The 24,031-nt window shown below is 39.2% G+C and overlaps 1 protein-coding gene and 1 long non-coding RNA gene across 3 annotated transcripts; one reads left to right on the top strand and one right to left on the bottom strand.

Moving 5' to 3' along the window:
- Positions 1-489: 489 nt before the first annotated feature.
- LOC131696689 (uncharacterized) lies at positions 490-4,002 on the bottom strand. 2 transcript variants are annotated; one of them, XR_009308925.1, is made up of 4 exons: positions 3,887-4,002; positions 2,511-2,648; positions 1,114-1,352; positions 490-1,000 (listed from the first exon to the last, which is right to left on the bottom strand). It is a non-coding gene; the product is annotated as an uncharacterized LOC131696689 (long non-coding RNA). The 2 variants fall into 2 exon arrangements; XR_009308924.1 differs by having other exon boundaries at positions 490-1,352.
- Positions 4,003-19,682: 15,680 nt separating this feature from the next.
- On the top strand, positions 19,683-22,456 carry LOC117408439 (large ribosomal subunit protein eL34). Its single transcript, XM_034013428.2, has 4 exons — positions 19,683-19,841; positions 19,921-20,020; positions 21,206-21,309; positions 22,333-22,456. Exons 1-4 carry the CDS (start codon positions 19,777-19,779, stop codon positions 22,415-22,417), a joined length of 354 nt encoding a protein of 117 aa, XP_033869319.1. The 5' UTR covers positions 19,683-19,776; the 3' UTR covers positions 22,418-22,456.
- Positions 22,457-24,031: the final 1,575 nt, after the last annotated feature.

Genomic DNA, 24,031 nt, shown 5'->3' with positions numbered 1-24,031 from the left:
TTATTTTTTATTTTTTTCGGGCAACTTGGATTTTTTTTCTGGTTGCCCTGCAGGGCAACCGGAAAAAAAGTTAGTGTAGAGCCCTCTATATCTATATCATTTATGACACTGTAAAACGTGTCACATTCAAGAAATATGTCTCTACCTTGGTGACTGTTAAGACAATGTCAGTCGATGTGACCAAGGTTCCCAACAGCTTGTACCCGATTACTTCAGGAAGCACCATGCTGATTGGCTGCCCCAACATCACGGCCTCAGCTTCAATCCCACCCACACCTAAACATCAAACGGTTATAGGACACATGGCTGCCCATTACTAAAGCACCACATTTGGAGAGGACATAGCTCAGGTGTATCCAACTGGAACAATAATATTCACCAATCCATTCTGGTAGCAATTTACAAGTGGAATCAGGTATTTCATGGTCACATAGTTTTATATAAATGGAAAAACACAGAGTTGGATGCATTAGGTAAGCCTCTGTCTGGTTATTTTGAATTTTTATTTGGTGTTCTTGTTTTTTTTTTTTTCTCTCAGGCACAGTTGGTGTAACATGATGACTTTTGAGATAATAATCTAAAATAAATACTGAAAAAAGGAAAAATACCTGGTATGGTAACAGTTGAAAAACAAATTCTGATATAACATGAACTGTATCATGAATGCAAGTGCACATATTATTTAGGGTATTATTTGATATATCCATATTACATATGCTGGGTTTTATGAGACATTAAATGATTTTGGTAGGTTTTAGCAATGAGTTCAGATCAACAAACACAGTGTAATGTAAATGTCCGAGAATATGTGTTTACCCCAGCCTAGAACTCCAAGTCCACCGATCATGGTTGTGTGGGAGTCAGTACCCACAAGGCTGTCTGAGTAAAAGAAGCCATCCTGTTCAAACATCACCTTCGCCAGGTACTCCAGATTGACCTGGTGAACGATTCCCGATCCTGGGGGAATAATCCTCATATTGCGGAAAGCCTTTGATCCCCACTAGACACCCAGCAGAATCACAAAATTATCAGACTCACACTACTGAAGGCAATGGCAGCTTTATGGACTACTGCCCAGACATAAACTGTGTATTTTAATAAGCAAAAAGCAACCTTTAAAAACTCAAATCTCTCTTTGTTTCTTTCAAACTCCAACTCCTCATTCTTCTGTAAACTTTCAGTCCTGCAAAAGATGTTGAAATATTCATTTTTTTTATATTGAAGCAGAGGTTTCAAATAAGATGCTCATTAGAATACAGACCAGTTTCTGAACACGTATCACAGCAGAAATCCACCTCCTACCCCCTCACTTTGGAGATGTTTTCACATAGAATGAGTCGAATATTTTCCCCCTACATAAAGGGAAAACGTTACTTATTTTCTGTAAATCCTACATGTATTTCTTGTGTATTTTTAAGTAAAAATTGAAATTCTGAAAAATTGTTTTTACAATTGATTGTGTAATTAATTCAAGATACTGTATATTTTCAATGAGGAGCATAGAAGAAAAATGTGATATCAGCAAAAAAAAAAAAAAAACACAATGGTTTGTTCTTAGTTTTGTCATTTACTATTCATTGCATCACACAGCTCTGGTTTGGATTAATGATCACCCTTTGCAGCGAGGAATCTGAACCTAATTAGCAACCTGCAAATCCTCAGACACCCATTTCAACATCGCTTTGTACAAAGTCTAAAAACACTCTCCGCTCAACTTTTTAACAAGCACTTTCCCCTCCTACCCGGGTGAAGCTACAGGAATAATGAAACCTTGGGATTTAAACCTACTTAGACATGAGTTTTTCCCCCTATTCCTCAATAAACTATTGGGGAATAGGGGGGAAAAAAACTCTCATGTCTAAGGAGGAGTAATTTATGCTGGCTAATTAGCATAGCTCACAGGCGGCACTAGCAAACCACCGCCAATTGTTGATGTGTTATTTAATGTTGACACTTGAATTTCCGTTTTAACAGCTCTTTGTTCCTCCTGTAAAGCCTCCCAATCTAGATATGCCAAGCCATGCTTGTCAGCCACTGCTGATAATTGAAACACCTCACTTCCTGTCCTTTTGCTTCCCACTGGACCCTGTTTTATCACACAATTGGGGCCCAGCATAAAAGGAGCCCTTTATCCGAGGGAGAAAGTTGTAAGCCAAAACATGTAGAGTGCAATAGTGTCACCCAACATTAAGGGCTTAGGTAATGCAAAGAACAAGAACACTTCTTCTGTCTTGACTTATGTCAGCTCTAGTGACCACAGTCTTTACAGCAATACTTTTCATAAAATGTTCCCAGTCTTTAATTTCTATATCCTATTATGTGCGTTCTGTATTATTTTCTAGGGAATTCACCATATGTGATTTATGCTTTTTACTTTGGGATTTTTCTTTTTCCTTGCCACTCCTCTCATTTTATGCTCAATTGATAGCAGTTCTTTTTTTTAAAAAAAAAACCCAAAGCGAGGAGTGCTTTATTTGTGTTTTAAACGTCATGGATAACCGTATATTTACTTCCTATTGAAATCCACATGGATGGAGTGGTCAATCACTAAGTCAGCCGGACACACAGGACTGATCTTCTCTGGGTCTCCTCCTAACTTTTTAACAGCGTCTCGCATGACAGCAAAGTCCACCACGGCAGGCATCCCTCTGAAAGGAGGAGAACATTTTTTTTTACTCCCTGTACAGCTAACTTTCTGACATTTCCAAGCAGTTACATAACATGACCCAGTTCTCAGTCTGCTGCACTCATGTGAAATCCTGCAAGATGACCCTCGCAGGCCTAAAAGGCACTTCCACGCTCTGCTGCTGTGTCACTTTCCAGTTCAGGATGCTCTCAACATCCTCCTTCTTCACTAGAAACTCGTCGCAGTTTCGGACAGCAGCTTCCAGAAGCACCCGGATGGAGAATGGGAGACGGTCTGGAGAAAGCAGCCTGCGTCAGTAGCATAGATAGAGTAACTCCTCGTACTAGGGTGAATTTTAAAAAGTGAATGTAGTGGGGGAAACTGGGGCTATTGGTTGGCCAATCAGTTAAGTATTACAAGTAATCCACCTGCTATATATTGTGACAAAGCACAACTCACTCGGGTTCGTTGCCCCTTTAAAAATACGACCCAGAACAATGAAATGGATTTTTCCGCGCTGGTGCGCTATTTTTAATAAACACAAAAATCAAACACACAAAACCAAATAAACACCTAGCTCTTATCGAGCACTAACTACACACACAGGAACCTAAACTATAAATCAGGACAGCTAAGCTGTTTACCTGGAACACAAAACAAAATCTTCACCCCGAAACAAACCACACAGGTTTACACTACCTTTCTTCACCCGACTGCTCGGAAGCAGAGCACCTATCCTGCTTCCTTCTCTCTCAGCAGCCTAGAACAGACTGGCTGCTCTCTTTAAATACCCTGCACCTGGCTCTGATTTACAATGATCACCAGGTGCAGGGGATAATTAAATAATAAAACAAAACAATTACATCAACCAATGTGCATTTGCACATGTTTTCTGCAGGGAGGATTTAACCCCCTCCCTGCTGTCTCACAATATATATAAAAAGCCAATGAAGGAACGAAGGAATTACGGCTGTAGGACCAGCCTGCTGCTACATACAGTACACTCTGCTACACAGAGTTCAGTGATGTGAACTTTCTAGTTTCTGCTATAGGCCATTTTTTGTTTGCTAGTTTCAATTTTTGTTATTAATTGTATTTATTTGTTTGTGTGATTTCCCCCTTGTCTGCCTGGCGTTCTGGCTGTGCTGTCAAACTCCCACAAAACAAAGGATTACTGTAAGTAACACATTACAGATGTACCATAAAAAAGCAGTACCATAAAAAATATATGTCACCAGTATAATGAACAATCTATTTTACCATATCTGGGATCTCTCAAATTGCACAGATTGTAGAACTTCTTTTCTGGCTTCTGGGGGCCCAGGAGCTCTACAAGGTGTGCATACGGGTTGCTCATGGTTTCAGACAGTCCTTTGTTTCACCTGAAGGAATTAGGAAACAATAAAAAAATTATATAAAATCGCAGAGAACAATAACCTGATTAACTCCAGGTAAAAATATTCTTACCGTCAGCTCATTCATTACACAACTCCACATTCACAAACCATTAATATTCAATCCAGTTTAAACAAAGAACTAAATTCAAACCATGAATAAAATCTGGTTGCTTAGAAACAAACATCATCCATGTCTGTTATGCCACACACTAGCTGGATAATAAAACACTGCGCCTGGAAAACTGCCATTGAAGTAGAAAAAGTTATTGTACTGAAGCTGCATGTCTTCACATGCTTACATATACTTGTAATGGAAATAAGACCCCCATTACACAGCAGTTTGATCCATTCCTGGTTATACTAGTTTAATCAGGACACACACATAAACATGTTTTACATACACTAGAGCTGATAAAGCTTGTATCAAAACCTGGAATGGGTCAAACTGATACGCATTAGGGCCCATATTCGTAAAACTTACCGTCTCCTTTATCGTTCCAGTAATAGTGTTTAACATGACATTATTTCATCGGGTGATGCATAAACGCCATTTACCATCAAAAAACATCACTCATCGCGATGTTAGAATAACGTGCCCTTAGACCCATTTTCTCATTAGCATATTATTTGTATGACTCATAAATCTGTATTGTGCCGTTAATTAACACGTGCCTCAGACTAGGCGGAGAATGAAATGCGTCTTAACGGTATCATTTCCTAGCAAAATTTCTGCTTTAGGAACATGTATTTAAAGTCCATATGTCACCTATTTCACATTACAATCATGCGAAGCACACCTGCTGAAGCCGATATGGCTGCGGCCATCAGACCCAGTAGTTTCTGGCACAATAGGAGGGTGACCTGCGATCCCTGTTGAAACAGGGAGAGGCAATCCTGGATAACTGCAACTCTGTCGTCTGACAGGTATGCGCACATCGTACTGGAGTCCAACCGGAGCCCCAAGTACGTTGGGCACTGCACCGGTGTAAGCTGACTCTTTGCATCGTTGATGGTGAGGCCCAGCCTCGCCAGAAGCTGTGTCACAACCGCCGTGTGGGCCACTGCTCCCTCTCGTGACTGGGAACAGATCAACCAGTCGTTGAGTTTATTACTCTGATCCCCTGCAGCCGCAGGGGGTCAGGATAGCATCTACCCACTTTGAAAACGTACGAGGAGCTAGGGAGAGGCCGAATGGCGGCACAGCAAACTCGTAAACGCTTCCTTGAATGGGAACGTGAAAGTACGCGTCCCGTAAGCCCACGGTGGTGAACCAGTTGTCCGGCCGGATGGACTGGAGAATGTGACGGTGCGTCAGTATCTGGAACCTCATTTCTGGGCCCAAAGGTATGTCCTGGGGATATAGGCATGTCTAGCAGTGCAGCATTATCCGCGTCAGGAACTCTGGCTTGTGACAGCCACAGCTGTCTACGAGCCACAATCAAGCTAGCCAGGCTCCGGCCAAGAGCTTGCCGTTGGAGACCAGAGATCTGGACAGGCTTTGTATGGTAAGGTGTACTGTATGAGAAACAGATTTGAGATGCTATTGTATGTATTGTATTTGAATGGATTGTGCAGGTATTTGCAAACTGAGGGAATACAGTAACAAATAAAAGCATAGGCTTTTTTTATGACATTTAACATTTAATTGTATTTTAATGTAAATGTGCGGTGCTCTCTTATGTGCCATTTGCAATCCAAGCTGAAAAAGGTTACCTTTGTAAACTTGCATCCCAGATATAATAGATTTAGTTACATTGTTTACCATCAGGAGTTTATGTATGATTTAATTGCACAAGATTCCATAGTTAGATGATGAGCTGATAACATCTCTTCAGCCAAAGAAGCAGGCACAGTAATCTAAGAGCACCGTTACCATTATGTAAAACAGTATGTAGCGTGAGTTTTGTACTGAAGCAGGGTCAGCTGTTGCAGGAAAAACACAGTTTATTTCTCAAACTGACCATTTAAAAAATGTGAAAGCAGCACACAGAAATACTGTAATTAGGAAGTGTACTGTGTACTGCAGCTTACGTGATTGCAGTAAACAAAACAAAAAAAAAAAAAAAAAACGGTGACTAAATTTAGCTCTCAGATTGTTCTAATATAAAGGTATGACAATGTGCTCGCTGTGGTGTATTTAATATGTAGATATAGCAGAACAAACTCACTGCAATTTAAACTTGTTTTTACTGAAGAATAAACGGTATGTAAATCATAAGTGCTGTCTGTGTTACATACTGTCAGATCAGGACAAAACTGTGCATGCGAGCTGCAGCATGCTATTCCCAATATTATAACTGTACACAATTAAAGTTGCGGTCACCAGTTCAATACACAACACTTATTTTAAAATTATAAACATGCTTTCATTGCAGTCATCAGCTGCATAGATTAACCATTCAGCAGAATGAGGCAACAAACAAGTGAGTACAGACACAACAAACCTGGTGGTAATGGGGTAGGTCTCGGTTTTACAACAACAGTTTAAGATTGCACATAGTTACTGGTACACCTGGTGGTCGCTGTTGGAAACACTGGTACTTGAAATGAAAAGGTTGAAAACCACTGGTGTAGACAGACCGTGTATGCCATTGATGTCTTAAGTAGGGGACACGGCTCATTTATATACCTCTAACAATTGGTTAGATAAAATACCTTGGTAACAATCCGTGACGGCAAATCACATCTAAACACATTACTGCCCGGTAAAATAGCCATCTTTCATGAATATGGTCCTAGGAGTCTTATTTCCATTCCTTGTAGTTACATATGAATTTACAGCAGGTAAAGACACATGCACTGTATGTGCCATATTTGCTCTAAAGTAGCTAGCACCTTTCATGTGCACAAAAATATATCACAAAAAAAAAAAACATGTTCATTACTTGAATACAAAATAATGTATTGCAACCTACCTTTGTTGAAACCCAATGAAAAGCAGGCACGTGTTTGCTGCGGTACTTTTTGCCTCGAGGTACTACTGTACTTGCTCTATTTCAGACCCTCATATTATTTTTTGCTTTGGTGCTGCAATTCTTCTAAACATGCACACAAACCAGACAGCGTGAGTGACGCCTCTGTATTAATGAAACACTGCTCCTATTCGGCCCCTATTTAACTTAAAACCCTTGATAAGCTGCCAGAACCTCCAACTGTTGTACGTGCCACTTTGAAAAGCTACGTGATCACAGGTCATCTGGGAAAAGAAGATTTTTATAGCATAGTTTATTTTGAGATGTTGTGAATAAAAATATAAAATGAGAAGGAAAAGATCCAAATCAGAAAAAAATAGAGTCCTTTGTGTACAGAAGGTTAGCCTCACTGCCACACATTCACGTTACCTGCCTTTGAAAAGAGAATAGATAAAACAGTTTGGTGACAGCCTTATTTCTTCATGCAGAGGCATGTAAAATATTAAGCGTCTTGAATTTAAATAAGTATTTGCCTGAAACAATTACTTTTGACCCCAGATGTTTTGTCAAAACCAAATACAGGCTTTGCATTAATGTACAACACATCAGCTATTACCTCCAGCTCAGGGCACCTGTCACCACAATTAATTATGAATCAGGACATTTTTAATTTGTTTTTAGTTTTTTCTTGACTGCATCACTTAGGCTGCTTGGAATGTATTTCCAGAGATGGAAATAGGACTTCCATTGCATAGCAGTTTGATCCAATCTTGGTTTCACCATTCCGAGTTTAATATTATTATTATTATTTATTTCTTAGCAGACACCCTTATCCAGGGCAACTTACAATTGTTACAACATGTCACATTATTTTTTACATACAATTACCCATTTATACAGTTTTACTGGAGCAATCTAAGTAAAGTACCTTGCTCAAGGGTACAGCAGCAGTGTCCCCCGCCTGGGGTTGAACCCACGACCCTCCGGTCAAGAGTCCAGAGCCCTAACCACTACTCCACACTGCTGCTCCTTTGTGGATTCCCGTGCATGGTGAGAGCACTGTAGCATCTCGTTCACCGCGGGACCGAAGGTATGCCCTGGTGTAATAGGGGCATCCAAAAGCGGTGCTTTGTCCCTATCATGCACATGTGCCTGGGAAATCCAAAACTGCCTGCATGCGGCTACCAGCGCATCCAGGTTTCTACCTAAAGCTTGCCCATTCAGTTTTGACAGGCAGAGCAGGTTCTTATTAACCAGGCGCAGCTGGTTAATAAGAACTTGGTGGGAAACTGCTGCCCAGAGCTTCTCCATCTGCTCAGAGTCCGCTGATATCTTGGAACGGCAAGTCTTCTTCTTCTTCTTCTTCTTCTTCCTCAGAGGAGGAGCCATGGCGGGAGGACGCAGCCACCTATCTAACAGAGGGTGAGGGAGAAGAGCGCTGTGTAGAGCTGCGGGAGAGACGCTTCTCCAGCATGCGCTTGGAGAAACGTGTACAAAACTCACAGAAACTGCAGGTCATCAGTGCCTCCTTTGCGTTCTCTGGCCCCAGGCAGGAAGAGCATCTACCTTGCTTGTCCTCAACACGCAGAATGGCCTTGCATGTCTCGCAGGGATAAAACATAGGCATTATGCAAGTAGCAATGCAGTGTACAGTAACAATGTACAGGTGTGTGGCTGTTCAAGACCTGAACAAGACCGGCTTGGTACCGGACCGGGGATGTTAGCCCTGGTCGGTAGCTAGTCAGAACCTGGATAGTATCAGGACGGTACCGGTACGGTAACCTCGGTCTCAGTTCGGTATGCGGTTTGGTGACCTTGGTACCGATACGGTACGGGTCCCCCAGTTCAACATTACCGCAGGTAGCACTGTACAGGGATTCCCACCTGTGCAAGCTACTGGCCAAGCCACTCAGTCAGTACGCTCACAAGACTGAGGGAAGCCAGCTTGTTAGAATTAACTAACAGCCCTCGTAATGATGATGCAAGACCTGTCACAAAAACGGCATCAAGATGCTCTGGGAGGGATTGCAAGCAACCACAACTGAAGCAGCCTCTTGGTCCTGCACAGCACTGCTGAACCCAGCAGCTGCTCTCACTTCAAGTGTGCTGCAGCACGCATTGCAGACAAGCCTGCACCTAGTCTCTGAAATTACAGAAAAATACAATGAGAAAAGAAGATATGTCTTTATACAAAATACAGTAATAATAATTACTTTAATTAGAAGCCAGTGAAAAGGCTTGGGAGATGGTACGACGGGAATCTAAAGGACACAGTTTGTGTGGGAGAAGTTAGACAACAAGCAGTGGAAGGGTTGAAGAGCATAGACAGCAGCGCTTTACCGGGCAAACTGAAACTCTGGTGCTTTCAGTTTGGTCTACTGCCGAAGCTGCTGTGGCCACTGACTGTGTACGACGTTTCCTTGACAACAGCAGGGAAGCTGGAAGCTTTAATCTGTTCGTACATCAGGAAATGGTTGGGAGTTCCACGCTGCCTCAGCAGAGTGGGACTTTATGGTAAAGGAATACTGCAGCTACCAGTCTCCGCTCTAACCGAGGAGTTTAAGTGCGCCAAGGTCCGACTGGAAATTACATTTGTAGATTCACGTGACAAATGTGTAAGGGAGGTGGCACTTGTGTTGAAAACTGGAAGAAAGTGGGCAGCAAAGAAAGCTGTGGCTGCCCTTCGAATCAGTGATATTATGGGGCAAGTTCAGCATGTAAGAGGGGGTCTTGGTCTCAGTTCAGCTCCATTTCAACGGAGGAAGCTGGTAGTCAACGAAGTGCAAAAGCAGGAGGAGAGGATAAGGTGTGTAAGGCCGTTTCCCAGGCCAAGCAGGGAGAATTAATGAGATGGGAGAGTGTGGAACAACGCAAGATCGGCTGGCAAGAACTATGGACAATGGAACAGAGCAGGATCCTCATCAGATCCAGATATGATGTTCTCCCATCACCACAGAACCTAAACCTCTGGGTGGGTGAGGATCCCTCATGTCCTTTGTGTTCATCACCTGCAACATTAAGGCACATTTTGACAGGATGTAAGGTGGCGCCATGACCAGGTGCTCTGATGTTTGGCCTTAGCATAGGAAGACAAGCGTAACATGACCAATAAGTTGCCACCAGTCCCATTAAAGCATTACACACAAAAGACAATATTCCTCCGTCCAGGAGAGCAACCACCAAGTAAAGGTATTAAAACCAAGCCTTCCCCAGGACAACTGGAAGCTGCTAGAGACTGGAAATGGCTGGCAGATGTTGGTCAACGGCTTATTTTTCCACCTGCGATTGCCACCACTAACCTTCGACCAGACATTATCTTGTGGTCTGGATCAGCACGGATGATGCTGTGGATGAGGCATATGAGAGGAAAAAACTGTGGTATGCTCAACTAGTCGCTGAAGCGTAACAGTGATTATGGAGAGTCTGGGTTTACCCAGTGGAAGTGGGTTGTCGAGGATTTGTGGCACACTCTACAACCCAGTTTCTCAGAGATGTCGGGTTCAGTGGCCAAAAGTAGTGTCGCACAGTGAAGAACTTATCTGAAACAGCAGAAAGGAGCAGCAACTGGCTGTGGTTGAGACGGAAAGATTCTGGCTGGGGACGTCAAGCACAATAGAAAGAAAGCAACACTGATGTACGGGTAAGTAAGACCCCAAAGATGTTCCCTACTCAGCTCAATCCAGACGGTTGTCATGCTGATGTGCTGGGGAGACCGTACTGTGGTTGATCCCCGGAGCCAGCATCGCAGCCGTTGTGTGTGCTGATGCGCTGGGGAGGCAAAATAAGCTGATCCCTGGAGCCAGCATTACACTTCAGCCATCAACACCAGGCAGAAGGATATCTACATCATCATATGGAAAGAAACACAAATGGATGGAGACACACATGGATCACATTAGTTTACTGTAAAGCTACGTCTTAGTTGGTGCTTATCGTGGCGAGAGCCGAGTTCAAATCAGCATGAAGTTTTAACATCTACTCTTATGTAATGGAAATAATACAAACCGTCTTGAAATTTTGGTCAAAGCCAAAACGAGAATTAAATAACTCCAGCTGGAGCTATTGCAGCCTGGGGAGACAGCACAAAGTCAGCCAACTTACGTTGCTTGATCCCTTGGTAGGTGTGACTCAAGCTGCGGCTGCACGCGGGACACAAGGCCACAGTGGGACAAACAACAGGCTGTAGTACACAATATAGGTGCAATTATTTATTTATTTATTTATTTATTTATTTATTTATAACTATTACAGTGTAAATAAATTATTGCATTTATAATGTAAAACACAATAATAACTAAAAATGATGCAGTCAAAAAGTACTTATCTAATGGCCTCCTGTCAGGTCAGTTCTTGAAGGTCTGAGAGCACTGTGATAGTATGCCCTCAGGGGCGGGCTATGACTCAGTCACAGGCTCTACAAGCAGCTTTGATATATTTTATTCAGGTTTCGGATCTTTAGGAGGCAAATACCCATTCCATAATGGCTACATTTCGTACTTGAAAGGGAACCCTGTCCAGAGGTTTAGACTTTCAGTGCCCTGTATATATTTACTGCAAGTTTCTTCTGGGCCATACTCCATCAGTTCAACTTACAAACAATCTCTTTACAATCAAAGCTCACGGAGGCAGTCTCTGTTATGTGAACGTGAGATTCTTCACACATCTTAAATAAAGAACCTTTAAAAGCTTTTTTTTTTTTATCAACTTCCTAACAGGCAATGAAGATCTGATAAATAAGCTATTCTCTCCATAAGATTTGATACATCATTTCAATCAATGTTATTGTCAAGTTCTTATCAGAGAAAGTTGCAGTATTATCTCACCTCTCTTTTCTGGTCTGTTTGGATGCTTACAAGAATAGCAGCACAGACTACTGTTCATGAGCAGACTACAGCAGAGATGGAGAAATCGTGAATGTACAGTGGTACTACCAAGGAGATCAATTCAATCAAAATCAATTTTGAAGCAATCTGCTCACAGGCTGATTGTTTGTTTATTGTTTAATAATGTTCTCTGTCAGGGTACACTGGGCACTATTTTCCAGTGTACTTTAATAAGGACTTGTTTAATTTAGTAAGGGGGGGAAAAGTTATAATAACACTGGTTTACAAAATTTTACTTTAATGGAGGGGCATTTTCAACACAATCTGAGAAGGGGAAGTGGAATGTCAAGACCATTATACGGTTGGTATAATTAACCAGTGATTTGCTAAATAAAGCAATTTTAAAAATCTTGAAAATAGTAAATACCTGTTCTATAGTGTAATTGACAAAATACAACAAACAAAACTAAGCTCACCCATCTTGTTACATTTCTTAAAATAATGGACTACAATGTGTCTTGTTTATTTTTCTGTATAACCAAAATGGTTTCTTATAGAACTGTTCATGAGCAGATAAGAAACTGAACACATGTTTACTGTGAATGTCACGTTCAGTATTTGGCGGTGTTGCAAATCAGTTAATTTTTGATATTTTATTCATCCAGAGGAAGAAAATAAATCTGATAAATTGAGATGTTCCAGATCACCACCACTGGATATATGCCCACAACACAATTATTTTTTTTATTATTATTAGTTTATTTAGCAGACGTCTTTATCCAAGGCGACTTACAGAGACAAGGGTGTGTGAACTATGCATCAGCTGCAGAGTCACTTACAATCGCGTCTCACCTGCAAGATGCAGCACAAGGAGGTTAAGTGATTTGCTCAGGGTCACACAATGAGTCAGTGGCTGAAGTGGGATTTGAACCGGGGACCGGTTACAAGCCCTTTTCTTTAACCACTGGACCACACAGCCTCCTCTATCATGTAGTATATTGGAAAGTGGCCAAACATTTATGGATAGTGCGACTGGAAAATAAATTCTGCCTTGATATCTAGATTTACAGTACCAATTATACAAACTAATAGTACAGTTGTAGTCAAAAGTATACATACCCCAAAACTTTTGAGCATTAGCATTTTTGGAGTGTTGCAAAAAAAAATTGCTGAAATAAATAATTGTAGACATCTATTTACTTTGTAACATTTTTTCCTAATCCACAAAAGCAAAACTTTTGCTACAAAAGATTTTTCCTAAAATTCTTTGTTTTTGAAGAAGTTTTTTCATAATAATCATAATAAAAATGTTAAACATTAATATGTGTTTGTTACCTATGTTTTAGAATGGTTAATTATGTATCTAATATACTCTCAAATTAGCCAGCTCCACTTAGAAGACCCTGTTTGAATTTTTGTGAACAAGGCACTGTTCTCCAGGATAAATGAGTTGTGGCATGAGCCAGGGTGCTTGGCAACTACATCAGTGATAATACATTGAGCATCACATCAAACTTGCACCGTAAAAGAATGATGATGTTTTCAATTCCTTGAATCTGGGGATATTGCAACATGTGTGCAAACTATTACACCTAGCACATTTGGGAAACCAGACAACTGATCATATTTGTGTTTGGCTCTATTTTGTTCCACAAGATGTTCTGCGATCAATTTTTCACTTTGCCCTTTTTGAAAATTATAAACACTATCAATGACATTTTAAAAATACACAGTCAGTTTTACTCACTTTGAGCCTGGTACAGCTCCAATCCCTGCAAGCTTTGAATGTTGAACCTATATTCAAAATAATGTGGTAATGGTTCAGCAAATGGCTATTGACACAAAATCTGAACTGTGGAGCTGCTATGGTTTTATGTATCAGCTGATGGCGAAACTCTACCAAAGTTCAATGCTATACTGTAACGTTTATTGTAACGTGTAACTCTCAATTATTTGCTGATGAGTCAGATAAGTTATTATTGAGTGAGGGTAACACTTGAAATAAAAGTTATACCCTCTGAATTTGCTAGACATTATTATGTTATCTTATTATTACACCATGATTATGGTACAGTGTATCTAATTATATACTGTCTCTGCATGTTTGCAAGGTTTGCTCAATGTAAATAGAAATATTGCACTTTTTGTCAATACAATGAAAAAGACTGATGGACTAGATTTGGGGCCACATGAATGCCAAAGCACTGTGCTAGTTGTTGAAATGCTCTAATGTCATTTAATCTTTTCAGCTTTCATAAGCTATGTATGGCCTGTTCAGTACATGGATGGATGATCTTCAAGTAAAACTAGGTGTTGGTGTCTCAGTAAGAGATCTGAGTTTATCCATTTGCTGAGACATACATCAATTGAAGACAGCCATCTCCTGGTGTATCATCCAGGTGTATCATCTACAGCCTTTTTTCAGCCCAAGACATTTTTGCTATTTCTTCCACAGCCCACCCAGATGGACGCCAAAGCCTGCCTTTTGGCCTAGTCCACAGTTCTAAATCTAAATGACTTTTTTTTTAAATGTTATTGTTGTTTGTGGAATAGTCTGTATGTAAAACTCAGTTGGTCTGTTCTAACAAGTATTTAAATCCCATATGCCATTTTTTCACTTATGCTGGCATTAACAAGTTTCTCTGGAGCTGTACAATGTGGGTGGTCTGCATTATGCTAATCTTCTGTACTGTGACAAAATATGGAGCAAGGATAAACAGGCCCTTATTATTTTTTCAAATAGCCTAAGGCAATAAACATATAATGGCAATTCTGCCAGTAGTTTTATGTTTTGTTCACAAAAAAGTTGCTATGTAATTGCATGTTCTTAGAGAGCTAGATTTCATACAAACTCTTTTAATCTACAAAATGATTAACCCACCTGCTACCTTCCAATAATAATCAGCACATGAGAAAAAAATAGGCAAAAACAGAAAAGCAGCAACCCATACTAGGTTTGGAGAAAAGAAAGGCAAAAAATAAATCAAAGGACATTTGTAAATGTGTAAATTCAGTGTTAAGAGTTTCCCCAGTGCTCAATACATTAATACATGAATGGTGGGTTATTTGATCCTGTAGAAATACATGCAACTGTTAAAACAAGGGACTTACAAAAAACAACCTTAGCACACAATTCAACAGATGTCTTGCACAATGTGTTTAATGTCTTCCAACTGTGATGATTGCAGTATCTCTGATTTTGGGGTGTGTGCAGACTGGAACTAACTGTCCAATCAAAGCCAGTACTGTTTAGGAAATAATTAATGATGTGACTGTCTATACAGTGGGTGTGAGCTCTGTTTACTTACTGGACAATTATTAGATGAAGATCTTGTAGGTTCATACTCATTCAAGAGGGGTGATCTTTATTGCAGCACACAAGGTGGAAATATATCATTTAAGGTATTCAGCATTATATAAATATATCATTTTTATTCATACAAGCAATACAAACACATCTCAGAAACCTTAATGTTCTCGCTCTCGCTCCATCAGCGTCCTCTGCTGGTAAGATGCAACCTATTAAGCTCTGAACCTAACAGTCCAAAATAGATATGAATGCATATGAATAAATGTCATACAGATGCCAGTGGATTTACTGTAAGCATTTCTCAAATTTGATTCAAAATTAATTCATGAAAGACCACGCTTGAATACATTGTTTATCATGTATTTATAAGTGAGATTTATGAAAATAAACCTGAAGTGATAGGTTTCTATCTACCACTTGTACTGATTTGAATTCCATCAAAAAATATTAGAATTGGGACTGTGTCAGTCCAAATGGGTTCCCAGTAGGCAGAAATCAGTGCATCCATATAAACTATTTGAACAGAATACAATAAAGAGTGATATTCATGATTTCTTTAGAAACATTTCATGAAAGCAAAGCTTTACTCAATCTACCAAAATGCACTTTTAAAAACAGTTTTTAACTCTTTCAACACTGCAGACCTGTATATAGGTGTAGGAAATATCACTTAACTCCAAATTGCAAACCAGTTAACTGAGTTTTTAATTTAAGTCGACTCCAAGTCGATACTTAGTTTAACATGATACCTAAAGCCAACATTTTGGTAGAACGAATAAATAGATTATGCAAAATAACCTCTTTTTTTAGAAGCTACAAGAGCTGTTAAAAGTTTACAGCTGTACAGCTTTTTAGAAGCTACAAGAGCTTGGTTAAAGTTTACAGCTGTAAGGGGTTGGTTTGATTAAGTAATACCCTGCAAGGATAGGCCTCAAATTGAATTTTTAGAGCATATTATAGCAAGGGGCACATAACAAACAAGGTGTCATTATTATTTATACACACTGCTGTACCCAGACTGTTGTATGGCTACTGCAGATTGTAGGGCAGTATGAGGTATAAAGTATGAAGTGTGAAGACTGCGAAGATCAGCCTGAGGTGGGGTTATTTTCTTATGTCCTTTTTCGTCTTGAACGCACTTGATCTCTGGAGCTTATACACCTTTTCAGCTTCAACACGTTCCTCTTCCAAAACTTCTTTGTCATCCAGCACCTCCAAACCTGGGATTTGGCTGATAACATACCTTCTGTGTGGGAGACAAGAAAATGGACAGTAATGCAATCACCACAGACCCTCAAGCTAAAGCACCTTTAAATCCAGATCCATGGGGTCTGGCTGTGCTCCTGGAGCTGACTGGAGCTAGCTAGCATGGGACAACATGAAAAATGAGGGGGTTGAAAAATGACTGTGCGAGGGTACTGACATACTAGGAACACACTTATTGTGACGTCTTTATCATTGACGTCTGGACAAAAAGGAATGTTAATTTCTGAGGATTAGCTATGCTGAAGAACAGTCTATGTATTTGGTAAAACAGCGCTGAACTTGAATGAGAAACTGTGGGTGCAACTGAACAGGCGTGTGAGCAGTCACCGGAGAGAATATGCACTGAACGTGCTAAGAAGACTAAAACGTAGGGTTTTTACTTTGGTGCAGTGAATTCAGGTGTAGCATGAGAAACTGCACCCATGAGATAGTGCGGGCCTTCAACGCCGTTGACTTTACCACGCATGCGCACGTTATGTGACGTACCAGGGATTCACTTTAGCGTAGCTATACCTACGAGAAACTGCATCCTGTGCAATTGTGCACCCCTACTTTATTATATTAATATTCACATTTAGCTGTTTATGTTTAATAAAATATGTTGTTTTATTAATAAATAGGTTGTTCCGCTTCCTGTTTTTTCACACTGTTAGTAATGCGAACAATTCACATGATTTCCATTCCACGCTTGAATGTATTTTTTTTTTTTTTTGGGGGGGGGGGGGGTTGGGTGCAGTATCTCGTAGCTATGAAAACACCTTTTCTGATGGGGTGCAGTATCTCATAGCTATGAAAACACCTTTTCTGATGGGGTGCAGTATCTCATAGCTATGAAAACACCTTTTCTGATGGGGTGCAGTATCTCATAGCTATGAAAACACCTTTTCTGATGGGGTGCAGTATCTCATAGCTATGAAAACACCTTTTCTGATGGGGTGCAGTATCTCATAGCTATGAAAACACCTTTTCTGATGGGGTGCAGTATTTCATAGCTATTAAAACACCTTTTCTGATGGGGTGCAGTATTTCATAGCTATTAAAACACCTTTTCTGATGGGGTGCAGTATTTCATAGCTATTAAAACACCTTTTCTGATGGGGTGCAGTATCTCATAGCTATGAAAACACCTTTTCTGATGGGGTGCAGTATCTCATAGCTATGGAAACACCTTTTCTGATGGGGTAAAGTATCTCATAGCTATTAAAACACCTTTTCTGAGGGGGTACAGTATCTCATAGCTATTAAAACACCTTTTCTGAGGGGGTACAGTATCTCATAGCTATTAAAACACCTGCAGGCGCCCGGCCAAACTGCAGGGGTCGCTGGTGCGCGGTGAGCCGAGGACACCCTGGCCAACCTAACCATCCCTCCCCCCGGGCGGCGCTCGGCCAATTGAGCGACGCCCCCTGGAGGCTCCCGTCCTCGGTCGGCAAATGTATAGCCTGGATTCGAACTTGCGCCACTCGGGAGTCCCCTGTATTTATATTGTTTAAAAATAAAACCATGTCCTTAAAATTCTAACAAGGGGAAATTGGGCACCACACTACTGATGAAAAGTAATAATACTGTACTTTTGACATGATGAAATTGCACCAGCAAGAATGTTCTTATCAATCACCCATACAGTAAAAAAAAAAAAAAAAAAAAAAAAAAAAGACCTATGTTCTAATGCTTTGTATCTCAATGTAACACACAAAACCAACATATAATCCAGTCTATGAGTTGGTTAGGACTATAGCAAATCAGGATTGAGGTGCGCTCACACATGTTGGGGGAAGTTAGTTGCAACTACACCATCTACTGGTACAAATGTAGTTCGTAATGGACTACAAAGGTTAGACAATAACTTTTTTGCTCCCTTTTGACTTACTGTAGAACCTCAAAGTTATGAACACATAGGGAATGAAGATTGTTAACAAGTTTAAAATGGCCTGCTCTGAAACTAGTGTTATTTCCAGTGATGTACTCTATTAATAAAGAGTTAAAAATGTAATCTGCAATAACAAAAAGAAAACAAAAAAATGAAACAGGAGAGCTGTGTTTCCAGTTCCAAGTGTGTTTGGTTGACTGGTCAGATGTGTGGTGCTCATAACTGTAGGCTCTACTGTAGCTATTCACTGGAGCACCAGGTGTAGCAGGCAGTATTGTGTGATGTACTCCTTCTGAACCTATAGGCTACTCATTAGGTAGGCAAGCTTATTGGAAAATGTGAACATGAGTGTTTAAGAGGAGGTATACTGTAGCATTTGTCACTTACATCATCCTATTTTTTTTACCATCTAATCTAATGTTTATGGTTACAACATCAATAACCAAAAAAGATTGCAGTTAATCATCCACATGCAACTCCCAAATTATACATAAATAACAACGTGTATGCAGTCAACGTTAAAAATTCCAGCTGTGATCTGTACTGGTGTCAATCCTGGTCAAAGCTGGTAGTTTGCAGGTATTCAGCTGGTCCTGCTGGTTCAATATTGGTTTAAAAGCTGGTTAAGCTGGTTCAAGAAAAACAAAAAAAAAGTTTCCTGTAAAGGTTATTCATCAAGAAACTTTTTTTTTTTTTTTGTTTCCCAATTCTGTATTTGGATGTTTACTGAAGAAAAGCTTCCTTAAAGTTGCCGTACAAGATGGCGTCTACAGTGTCGTTCGATTTCCGGTTGGGGGATGATTTCAACTCTCACCCTCGCTCTTGTTCTTTCTCTTCCGGTTACGTTGGCTTCAGGTATGGCGGAGGTTGAAGCTCCGGGAGATTTTAAATTTGCAAGAATCCTGTTTAATCTGTCATTAAAATGAATAACTTCACATTTGTTTTTATTAAGTCTGTATCAATGAAGTGTTAGAGGCATGTTCAGTGTTATATTGTGTGGATTACATTTGGGATACTTATGTTAAAAGCTGGTTCATGCGAGAGGGGCTCCCAAGCCATAAATAAAATTATGCAGGCCACTGAAAGCATTGCACTTTTGTTTCTTTATTTCTTGTATTATTTCAACTGGACCCTCTTCCTAACATAAAGCAAGTTGGTGTTCTAAGTACCAGTACTGTGTGTTTTATGATAGGTGCTGGAAAATACACGAGGATAGAGATGTGCACCACAAATATTGGGCAACTGCAATTAGGAAGCTGAACTGAAGCTTATATTAACGAAGAACAACTACGTTACTCTATATATGTATATGTATATGTATGTATTGCTTGTCTGTCAGACAGATACGACTTGATGTGGCCTCAAAACAGCAACGATTTTTTTTTTTTACTTTGACAAAAGTATCGTTAGTTAAGTGATGTGGTCAAATGGAAATTTTAACTCGCTAATCTATGTCGACGATACCATGTATAGATAATGGTGTAAGTTAGATGTGCAAAATATCTGGTTGTTTTTTTTAATGTAAAATCTTAACTACGTCATGATAACCTAAACTCTGTTTCAGGTTTAAACATGGTTCAGCGCCTGACATACCGTCGTAGGTTGTCCTACAACACGACCTCCAACAAGACTAGGCTGTAAGTGCATTGCATTAAATGATTAAAGAAGTAATAAAAGTTTAAGTAAACCCGCAGATAACATGTATTCCTTTAACAGGTCACGAACCCCTGGTAACCGGATTGTGTATCTCTACACCAAGAAGGTTGGCAAAGCCCCCAAGTCTGCCTGTGGCATCTGCCCCGGAAGACTCCGTGGTGTATGTATTTGTTTTTCACTTTTTACTGGTGTGTTTGTATTTGTGCATTTGAACAGTGACCAGTGGTGTAGCCGATTATCTGAAAGGCTGAGTTGAATTGTTTGGGTTAGTGCCACTTTCACTGGACTTTTTAAATGCTTCATGATTTTAGGAATAGACCCTTTCGTATTGACATATGCCATATACCTGTTAAAGTTATCACTCGAGTTTGAAAAATGTGGCAAGTGATGGGCCAAGTTTCACTGTGTAAAAAGCCTTGAATAGTTCATAAGTCTAATGACTATTTCATTTACAGTAATACCCTATTATAAATGTTTTACACTTCACAGAATTGTGATATACTATTGGTATATACTGCGGCTGTAAGATTGCATTATTTGATCACGTGATGGTTTGGATAATATACATTTAAATTTTCCAGTGATACTCAATTATTTACAAATGTAACAGATGGATTAAGTGCAGTACATATATAATTTGTTAATTTAACGTGTTCAAATTTAAACTACATCATATATATATATATATATATATATATATATATATATATATATATATATATATATATATATATAATGGTGTGTGTGGTTGTATTGTACATCTACGTAAGTGTATGTAGAGAATTGCTATCCTATTGGATTTGAATTTGGTAAGGATTTTCTTTCTTGCAAGATATTTAATCAGCATTTGGGGGAAGGTGACGGTGCCTGTCTGCCCTGTGTTTTACTTGTTTTAAAACGTTTTTCAGGTAGTGTTCTTGAGCCTTGCAGAATATTTGGAATGGCACTTTTTTAAAAATGAATATTAAAAACGAATTGCCAAATCAAGTTCATAAGCTTTTTACACTGGCCGTAAATTCTAATAGAATTTCATGGGCGTAACATCTACATTTTGTTTTCCAAGTAATTGTATAGTTATACATACACATCTCTAATTATGTGATTGCAAGGTAATTTATGCTTTTATCATCAATGGTTGCATTAGTCAACATTTGTCTGTTTGACCTCACTTGAAGACATGAACTAAGACAGTACTGTAGAACATGACTTTCTGGAAAGCGTGTTTAAATTCCTGGCACTTAATTTTGCTAAAGAAAACAACTTAAGGGGTACTTCATACTTGCTATAATGTGTGAATGTATTTTTTTTGTACAGATAAGTGATTTTTACACTGCTTTCTTTTCAGGTGCGTGCTGTCAGGCCCAAGGTCCTGATGAGGCTCTCGAAGACCAAGAAGCATGTCAGCAGAGCTTATGGTGGTTCCATGTGCGCTAAATGTTTGCGTGACCGGTAAGCAGACTAGCATGTGTACGCATTTTGTGGGTGGGGCGGATGCACATTTTAGGTTTGCTTTGTATGGCGTGAAGTAATCTCTGGCCTGTCAAGAGATTTACTAAAGCTTTCAAATGGACAATGTTTTCCATTGTTCTGGATAAGTAAGGGTAGAACCTGTTTTGTGGATGATGCTTTAGGTAGCATGACATTCTAACTGAAGCATTCTCTGAAATGAAGGTATTCTACTATTTATATTTATTTAAGTGTAAGTATTAAGACTTAAGGTTTGCACTTAACCTTGTCCTAAAATCTAAGTAAATATTGATTTATAAAGTGAGCAGTGTTTGCATAAAAATCTGAATGATGTGTATTCTGCTATTCAAAATATTAAGTACTTGTACTGGCATAGTGTGGACATTCTGAAAACAAACATGTCCTTTTAAATAAACCTGAAACAATGGAATTCTGCATGTATATTGCTGGGAATGGGGTTGCTGGGGGAAATAGTAAACTTGTTTTGAAGGTACAGTGCTCCCCCTTGTAACGCTGTAGTCTGCACCATAGTTAAGAGGGCAGTAGTGTGGAGTAGTGGTTAGGGCTCTGGACTCTTGACCGGAGGGTCGTGGGTTCAATCCCAGGTGCTGTACTCTTGAGCAAGGTACTTTACCTAGATTGCTCCAGTAAAAACCCAACTGTATAAATATGTAATTGTATGTAAAAATAATGTGATATTTGTAACAATTGTAAGTCGCCCTGGATAAGGGCGTCTGCAAAGAAATAAATAATAATAACAAGAAACCGTGCTATTTGTGTTCCGCCTTATAACGAGACTACCAGTGTTAGTGTAATGGCATTATGGGGCAAATGAGAGCCATGACCGTACCCCCTTATAACCTGTTCCGCAGTATAAAGGGTCGTCTTAAAAAGGGGGAGCACTGTATATCTTGCGGCTTGAAAACAAGTATGGGGATGTGTATTAATGTGTGGAACATGTTTTTAACCACTGCTTAACTTCATTTTTATTTTATTTTTTTCTAGTATCAAGCGTGCTTTCCTTATTGAAGAGCAGAAGATCGTTGTCAAAGTACTGAAGGCACAGGCACAAAGCCAAAAAACTAAATAAATGTTTGATTTGTACCATCAATAAATGAATAAAAAAGGAGATTGAGTCCTGCATCTTTTTTGAATAAGCCTGATTGTTAGTGAAACTATGCCTTGGCACTGTGTGAAGTTATTTGGTCTTTTTGCATAGAAATTATTTAATTTAAGCTTGGTAATTATTTGTAGCCATGTGCTTACCATCCACTTTGAGACTGGTTTAAAAAAAGAAAGACTAAGTATGTAAGTTAATTTGATAAGTAAATCTTAGTCTCCATACAATGTACAACTGTTGAAGTAGAGCATATGCAACTTGCTACTGCTTGTGTTTCATAATTGGTCAGATGGGTGGCCCCATTTAAAAGTCAGCAACATACCTGATATGACAGGGAGGCTGAGGCCCTGTTTCACGCATTATCAGTAAGCAGACCTTGTTTGATTACAATCCCCAAAGGCAGTTTTTACTGTAGGGAAACAAGATGCCTCTACTCTCAGTGTAATAGGCATGGTCCTGCTGCTTCTAGTGTCCTTAGAATTTACATTTTCTGTGACTCCTTGATGCTCCAGCCACTTGAATAGCAAGCAAAAAGGGGTGTGTTTTTTTTTTTGATCGCTTCCTATACTGTAGATAAACAAAGAATAAGGATATATACAGCAAGATGGTAATGTTTACCATGGAAGTTGTTTCACCTTTAATAGAACTACCATAGGGTATATTTGTAGAAATTCATTTGCATCAATTTAATTAATATAATTGCCATTTTGCACAACTTGAGTCTTCAATATGTTTCGCATGAGATGTGCTTCATATTATAACATTTTTTAAAGATGTTGCTCACTTAATTTACAGTTGGATCTATAGGTAGTTGAAATTTGATGTGAACATCCATTGGTATCTATGTCACGGAAACCTGCTTTTGCATAAGTTCTAGACTTGATTAGTTTAATAATTGGGTATGCCTTTAAAACTACATATACAGTCAAAGACAAAAGTATTGGGCAGTTAAAAAAAAAAACACAAAATGCGATTTCTATCATTTATAATTGTTCTGTTGAAAGATATAATAGAAGAGATTCATCTGTGTAATAAAACAACAAATAATTACATAACATGCATAAAATGAAAAGTAACATGTAAAAACTAATTACATACTTTGACAAAAGTATTTGGGCAATCAACATATTTTGTGTGAAACCCATTAGTTGCTAATTATTGAAATTATAATTGAAACCAACACATGATAATTATAGAATAAATAAATACATACTCATCAAGTGTTGAAAAATAAATCTCAATCGATTGATCTTAAAATGGCAGTGATACAATTAAATGCAAAAGCAGAAAGACATTTTACCGAAAAGCACTGTGGGCTATTATTGACAAACACAGGAGAACAGGAACTACTGCAACTAGGTCCAGGTGTGGAAGACCAAGAAAGATTTCAGCAAAATCTGGAAGAAGAATCGTTGAATTTGGATTACTGCAAACGATTTGACACAAGAATTGAGAGAAGATGGTCAAGAAATTCACAAGCCAACAATTCAACGATACCTTAACAAGATGAAAAAACTGCATGCAGGCAATAAAAATGTGCATTATAAATATCATGGGAGATACTGAAATAGAAGAAGGAATCTA

Source organism: Acipenser ruthenus, chromosome 2, assembly GCF_902713425.1.
Source record: "Acipenser ruthenus chromosome 2, fAciRut3.2 maternal haplotype, whole genome shotgun sequence".
Taxonomy (NCBI): Eukaryota; Metazoa; Chordata; class Actinopteri; order Acipenseriformes; family Acipenseridae; genus Acipenser; species Acipenser ruthenus.
This window is presented reverse-complemented; position numbering and strand designations above follow the sequence as displayed.